Raw genomic sequence first — 6,776 nt, 5'->3', positions numbered from 1 at the left:
GTGAGGTGACTGACAATAGTGGAAACTCCCTGACCGGCTTGATGCAACAAAAAAAAGGAACAGTTGGATGGAAGTAGGAAATGTATAGAATGCATATTATGTAAAAAAAAGTGTACAATCCACCCCCCACTAAATAATTATCATTATAAATAAATCTATATGTTTGTAATCTTGTAAATTAAGTTTTGCAATGCACTGTGACTCCTAGTTAAAAGAGGCGTTCAAGTGCACGAAGATTTCCCACTCTCCTCGAATGCATCATCACATGCAGCATTGACCGATTATCATCAGCTGTGCACACAACGGATTAGCACGTTAAATGCTAATATGGCTTCCGTTTCGTAAAGGTAAGACCTTTTTTCATTTTAAATGCAACCATAAAGTCTTCTAAGACTCATATAACATTTAATTTTCAACCTGCTTATAAGGTTTGTGGAGTGGCAGGCTGACTTTTGAGCAAAGTAATGAAAAGTCTTAAATCATAACATTGCTGGAGACGCGAACACCAACAAGTCAACACATTTGCAAAAACAAGGTTTATTATTGACATAATTATCATTCAGAGTCTGGGTTGTACATTGTTATGAAATACAGTATTGTTATTTTTCCTATGATGTTTTGGAGTGTTTTGGGATGTTTAATTATTAAAATGAAACTGTTTTGTTTTTTACAACAGGCAGCTTATTTCCGTTATATATATAATTTTATTTATTTGCATGCATGGAAAATTTCTGGCCTTACCAAATGGAGACTGCATGACAAAAGAAATGTTTTCTTTTTTTCTTTTTTTTTTTTTACTAAATATTTGCTGCCTTTGAAGACACTACAACAATGCTTGTCAGAATCCTCATCGCAGACATGTTTTGATATTTACAAAATATTCTTTTTCAACCCACAAACTGTTTTGTTGACCTAATACCTGACCCATTTGCGGCCCTCGGGTCATTTTTTGGGAGGGACAACTTTGTTGGACAGCAGAACTCGACTTGTCATCTTCTTGAGCGATTGCAGTTTCAATTGACGGGACAAACCACAGCACATAGAGATTTGAAAATGATCCACGTTTCTTCACGCCGGGCGTCTGTTTAAGGTCCGAAACGAGTCTGTAAATATCCCTTGTTGATGTTTCATTCCTGACTTGATCCTTGCTCCTTCAGGCTTTACAAGGTCGGGACTCCATCGAACTGTAACGTCGTCGTCTGTGAGAAAGCCAAGGCCAGAGCCAGGAGCAGACTCCACACACGTGGACGGACGAGTTCGGCCGGTGAGTTTCTCGTGATGGCGTTTGAGTCGCCCGCCTGACGGAAAAAAATTTACAGGTGGCTTTTGATTTAAATGGCTTTAAATGTAAACTTAAAATAATCGAAGCTGCTCTTACCGCGCACAATGTGGAATCGTCCGTGCGATTGGACACCAGTTTTTGGGCCTGGGAGGAGAAAAGCTTTTGTTATCAATATAGAAGGCTATGAAATGAAGTCAGGGTCAAAGGTCACTAGGTCAGAACACGTGATTGGTCCTAATCTAGAATTCCATACAAAGAGAATACTTTTAAGTTTCTTTAAATTAAAATGGATTAAAAAAAAATTTACTTTTAAGTTTCTTTAAATTAAAATTGATTAAAAAAATGTTTCTTCAAATTAAAATTGATTAAAAAAAAAAAAAAAAAAAAAGCACATGGCCACAGGAAGCGATGATGAGGCATCTTTGGCTTGCACAAACACTCCACAAGGAGAATTCCGCGAGGATGATGAATTGCTCTCTCGGTTTTCCTTTTAGCTGCCATCAATCAAATCATCGCCATTAAAAGCCAATTTGATAGATTCTCTCGCTTAAGATAGGAGATAACATCTTTGAAAAATACACAACACCAAAAGTCTCTTTTTTTTAGTCTACAGGAGACTCGTCCTAAAATAAATTAGGTTATTGCTTTGACAAAATAGTGACACCAAGGTTGGGAAAATGCGCACCTGCAAGGTCCCGCAAATGTGGTACGACAGGTCGTTGTCCAGGTCCAATTTGCTCGGGCCGGCGAGCGCGTCGCCGCCGCTCGCGTCTTTCCCCCGCCGCGCGGCGCTAGGCAACGCCGGCGTCGGCTCGACGGGGGGCTGAGGCTGCCACACCCCCACGTCGGTGCCGTTTCCAAATGCCTGGATGGCGTTCCCTGCGGGGGAGGTCGCAAACATCAGCTCCGCTTAAAAACTATTTTTTTTAGCCTCGGCACTCACGGAGACAACGGTTGTTGGTGAAGAACTCCACAAACTTGTCGCACTCGGGCTTGTTGTTGCCGCTGCTGCTGCAGTCGCACCACGGCGACAGGCTAATGCCCAGCGACCGCTCGTAGTTGGGCGTGATGACCGTACCTGCAAAATGGAAGACCAGAAAAGTCTTTGATGAACTGTGCCGTTAGCTTGCGACGTGTAGGCCGACACCAAACGTCCGATACTCTTTTGCGCGATTTGAAAAAGCGACACCGGCGCTCACCGATGAGGCCGGAATAGGCGAGCAGACAGTCGGCGTAGTTCTCTCGCAGGCAGCCCGATATGGAGCGAGCTTCCGACTGACAGCTGCTCATAAAATCCGCCAGCCGAGACCTGCAAACGAGCACCAAAACCACCATTTGTTGTGCCGTGTGGAACACTTTGCCGATGTTTCCAAGCGGCTGGCGTCTATTTCGGAACTCTCATTTACTTAATCATTTGGAGTGATTACTATTATTATAGTTCCGATCTGACATTTGAACATGACCAAAATCATGAAAGCAATTTTCTTTCCATTAACACCGCTTGACGCTTTGGCAAGATAATGAGAGAGAACTCACTTGCAGATGTAGTTGGTCTTGCAGGCGTTCTGCAGAGACAGGCAGTTGGCTTTGTCTTTGTCCTCGTACGAGCACGCCGGCACGATGGTCTGGCGGCGGCGCTCGGCGCACGCCGTCTGGTCGCCGGCCGGACACGAGCAGAAGAGCATCCCGTAGCTGTATTTGGTCGGGACCTGCGTCGGAAAACAATTTAGAGATTTCTTCCCGTCGGGTAAATAAATTCCCGCGTTACCTTGTCGAAGAAGTGTCTCAGGGCCTTGTGACATTTGCGCTTGTTGCACACCTCGGAGGCCGACACCCGGGTGGTGCACGGGTTGATGTAGGCCGAGCGGTACTTCTTGCACGTGTCGTTGAGGTTGCACGCCTTGGCCGCGTTCAGGCAGTTGTTCTCCTTGGCCGACGCCGGCTCGGCTGACGGCCGCATAAACAAACGGTGCGAGTGTTTCACTTTTTGGCATTTTTCGCTTCCTTAAGATAACATTATGAGCGCGTGTGTTGCCAAGGACTCCGATGAGTGACTCTTCATAAAACGCAAAGCGCCCTCGGCAGAAGAAAACCTTTCCGTTTTCCGCTCTTAATAAGTCCACCGGGAGGTCATATTGGCTCTCTGGTGTCTCGTTCCATTTCAATGAGTGAATGCAAATAAAATAAAAACATGCTCTCAATCCATAAGAAGAAAAACATTTCAAAGGTATTTGTGTTCTTGTTGTGTCTTTTCCACAGGCAGAGCCACCATTAGGCATCGTGGGCAGCCATCTTGGTGGGGTCATGCCGGGGAATGCGTGTGTGTGTTGCTTACTGACATTTCTCTCGTGAGTCATGATGCAATAACGTGTGACCGACACGACTCATGCAAGGTGTCCTGCCTGCATCATGGTCCTCCTCAATAAGCTGTCTTAATCTTAGTGGTTCCTGACAGAGGATAAAGAATACATGCCTGCATTTGGCTACCGCCCTGCAACATTGATGCTATTTGTTAGCTGATCAATATTTCTTTTGCGCCCTTTATTAGCATTAAGCTGAAGAGAAGTCGTCTGGGGGATGGTAGTCAATAAATAACCATCTCATCCCTATAATTGACTCCACAAGGCAGCTGCTCACGTATGCTCAGGCACGCTTCACTTGCCCTTATCTCAACCGCATCCAATGTTGCAAAAAAAGATCCCTTTTTCTCCTTTTGTGTTAAAACAGTCTTTGTTTTGATTCATGGGGAGCCTTGTTTCTTATCTGCAAACCTCCCAACCATTTGTTTCCAATTCCATTTATTTTCCTGCGCCGCCTCCCCACCAAACGCTGCGCGCAAAGAAAACCAATATACTATAAACAAGAGAAACATTCTGGAAAGTCATATTTAAATGCTACACTGTAGAATCGGCACATTTGGGATCAATCAGGGCAACAATGAAATATGTTGAGTCATTTGTAGGAAATCATTTTAAAGTAGTGTGAGATGGCCATGGGAGGGGCTTGATTCTGCAACTTTGAGAGTGTGCTTCTGCAACCACAGAGGGATTTGATTACACTATATGTTAGAGTGGTGCTCACTCCAACTTATTTTTGCAAGAACCACATGGGAGACAGTAGGCCCTTTTTAATCATTTGCAAATGGAGAGCCGTTCGTCGCTGTGCGTACAGCGATGATCGAATGAGGTCCGACTCAGGCCTCTTGCAAGAGCATTTTTATTGAGAGAAACAGGGTGGGGGTGAGATTGGACAGGATGGAGGTCACCTCAGCAACTGGTTAATCAGTGCGGAGGGTCCCAGCTCATTGTTTTACCAGGTCGTGGAAACGGGGACTAGCGGAGCATTCTAGATGACTAACTAAGCAAGAATGTTTCCAAACCATTTGGAAAGTTTCACCAACTGAATGGTTAAACTTTTCAGAGTCAAGGAAAGGTAAAAGGTTGAAACAAAGTTAGTAATTCTAGTCTACATTCCAACATAATCATACGATCAAGATAATCTGTAAACCCTTTTGCGTGTCAGTTTGTTGATTGACAGCCTGAGCAGGACACACCCTCAAGCCAAACGCGCGTGCACAGATGCACTCTGACGGTGCAGACAGATGGTTAACGGCTCTTTCGTTTGTGTCTTTTCATTGTCGCTCAACATGCTTAGCGGCGACAACATTCCCGAGAACATTTCTGGCCAACATAATAAAAGAACCCAAATGAAAATGCCGTCTTACCTGCAATGATGGGAGCCAAGCGAAAGATATCCGAAAGGCGGCTGTTGACTGGCTCGTACGGGGAATATTCAAGTAAATCATTACCTGTGGGGGGAACATGATGACATATTACGCCATGTGCGTCATTTGATTAGGAACACCTCAAACAGACTCGATGTACCCTGTAAACTCTGATAAATGCTCCAAAAGATGCGCAGGCAGTTCTTCTCCTTCTTCATGCCCCTCCTGCACCTGCAGCGGTTGAGCGGGTTCTGCTTCATGGCCTCCATGGCGCTGCGGCACTCGCCCTGCGTCTCCGGAGCCGTCACGGCACTCGCGCCGCTCTGCCTGCCCGCCACGCACTGCCTCATGGTTCGGTACTTGGTGCTGCAGGTGGCCTCCTTCAGGCATTGCTCGCTGGCCTTGACGCAGTCCAAACGCGCGCCGGCGCCTGCCCTGGCGTCGACCCCCTTCAAGGTGGACGCCAAGTCTGCGAGTTGCGGGAAGAATCTCGCTCACTATTACGCACACGTTAAAAAAAAAAAAAAAACCCGCACACTTTTCGACGCAAAAAATGACTTACCGGGAAATGACAAGAGGATTGCAAAAGTTGTTAAAATCATCGTGGGTTGTTTTTTTTTCTTTCTTCTTTCTTTAAAGCGATGCTCCAGCGATTATACACAAGTGGTCATCATGCGTGCGCATCCTGTTGGCTCACCGGCATGCACAAAAGCATCCGTTCCACGCGTTTGGGACCACGCCGAATCATCTCCCGCGTCACCCTGCAGCCCAGCATCCACACCAGGGCTACCAAAACGCCGCGTAAGTATTAGAAAATCACTCTTTGTCTCAAAACCAATCTTTTTCAAAGCTAGTTGCGCTTCTTCTTGCGCGTAAAGTTTAACCCTCCGTCATTGCGCTTTTCCGGTCATCCAAAACAAGTTGAAATCCCTCCAAAAGATACAAAGTATAAATCCTGTTCGGTGGTGGAGGAGAGACGAATGCGTCTGGACTCAGGTGGCTGCAAAAGACCAAGTGGGTTTGTCGGGGATGAAGCGAGAGAGGCGAGGGGCGTGACGTTGCGCGCTCACCCACCACCACCGCCACCACCATCAAATTTCATTACGGTGCACCCTCCCTCCGCACAAAATGGGTCACCTACTTACGGACACTATATTAGATACACAATAAAATCTGCCTTAAAAATATGCCTTTGGAGGTCACCTATGAAAACTTTCCACCCAATCTTTCTGCGCGTTTAATTATATATCAAAACAATTATGTAATGCTCAATGCCAAGATAGTGTGAGCGGACTGATAATGAGCGAGGAGGCATCGATTGCGTCAGTGCCTGCAGGCATTTAACAAATTGACTGCTCAATTTATTGCTCTTTTTTTCCTTAAGTTGCTTTAAATTCCCCGCTTCGGCTTCCTTTTGTTTGGCAGATATCAATGGAGTGTTTTGAGACGATTGCACCGGCCTAGTAAATGCACCCAAAGTCAATATTTGTGCAGCTCCGAGTGCTGTGAATCGAACATGTTTGTTACACTAGAAGCGGCCGGCCAAGTGATTTAAGCCTCATGTCAACAATTTGCTTGTGCCATGCAGATCGTCTTCATGTAATCCTCGCTGCAGTGTGTTGTTTTCATGTCAGCAGTAATGCTGTGCTCCACACCAGTGATGGAATGTGGACTGGTAAAAAAAATATATAAAATAATAAAACAAATAACAGTTCATAAAAGTATTTTAAAATAACATTTACTACAAATTTAATTCACTTGCAAAATAGA

At 45.2% G+C, this 6,776-nt stretch overlaps 2 protein-coding genes across 2 annotated transcripts in view; one reads left to right on the top strand and one right to left on the bottom strand.

The window, feature by feature from the left end:
* Positions 1–654: 654 nt before the first annotated feature.
* gfra1b (gdnf family receptor alpha 1b) lies at positions 655–6,035 on the bottom strand. Its single transcript, XM_037278884.1, has 10 exons — positions 5,569–6,035; positions 5,167–5,475; positions 5,007–5,090; positions 3,051–3,229; positions 2,819–2,991; positions 2,482–2,591; positions 2,226–2,360; positions 1,968–2,161; positions 1,379–1,426; positions 655–1,298 (listed from the first exon to the last, which is right to left on the bottom strand). The coding sequence occupies exons 1-10, from the start codon at positions 5,606–5,608 to the stop codon at positions 1,161–1,163; spliced, it is 1,410 nt and encodes a 469-aa protein (XP_037134779.1). The 5' UTR covers positions 5,609–6,035; the 3' UTR covers positions 655–1,160.
* The window catches only part of nrg3b (neuregulin 3b), a 90,999-nt gene continuing 89,806 nt past the window's right edge, over positions 5,584–6,776 (top strand). Inside the window, exon 1 of the mRNA XM_037278801.1 lies at positions 5,584–5,594. The gene's annotated coding sequence lies outside the window, so the exon portion shown is untranslated. The remainder of the gene's footprint in view (positions 5,595–6,776) is intronic.

The sequence above is a fragment of the Syngnathus acus genome, chromosome 19 (genome assembly GCF_901709675.1).
Source record: "Syngnathus acus chromosome 19, fSynAcu1.2, whole genome shotgun sequence".
Classification (NCBI taxonomy): Eukaryota; Metazoa; Chordata; class Actinopteri; order Syngnathiformes; family Syngnathidae; genus Syngnathus; species Syngnathus acus.
This window is presented reverse-complemented; position numbering and strand designations above follow the sequence as displayed.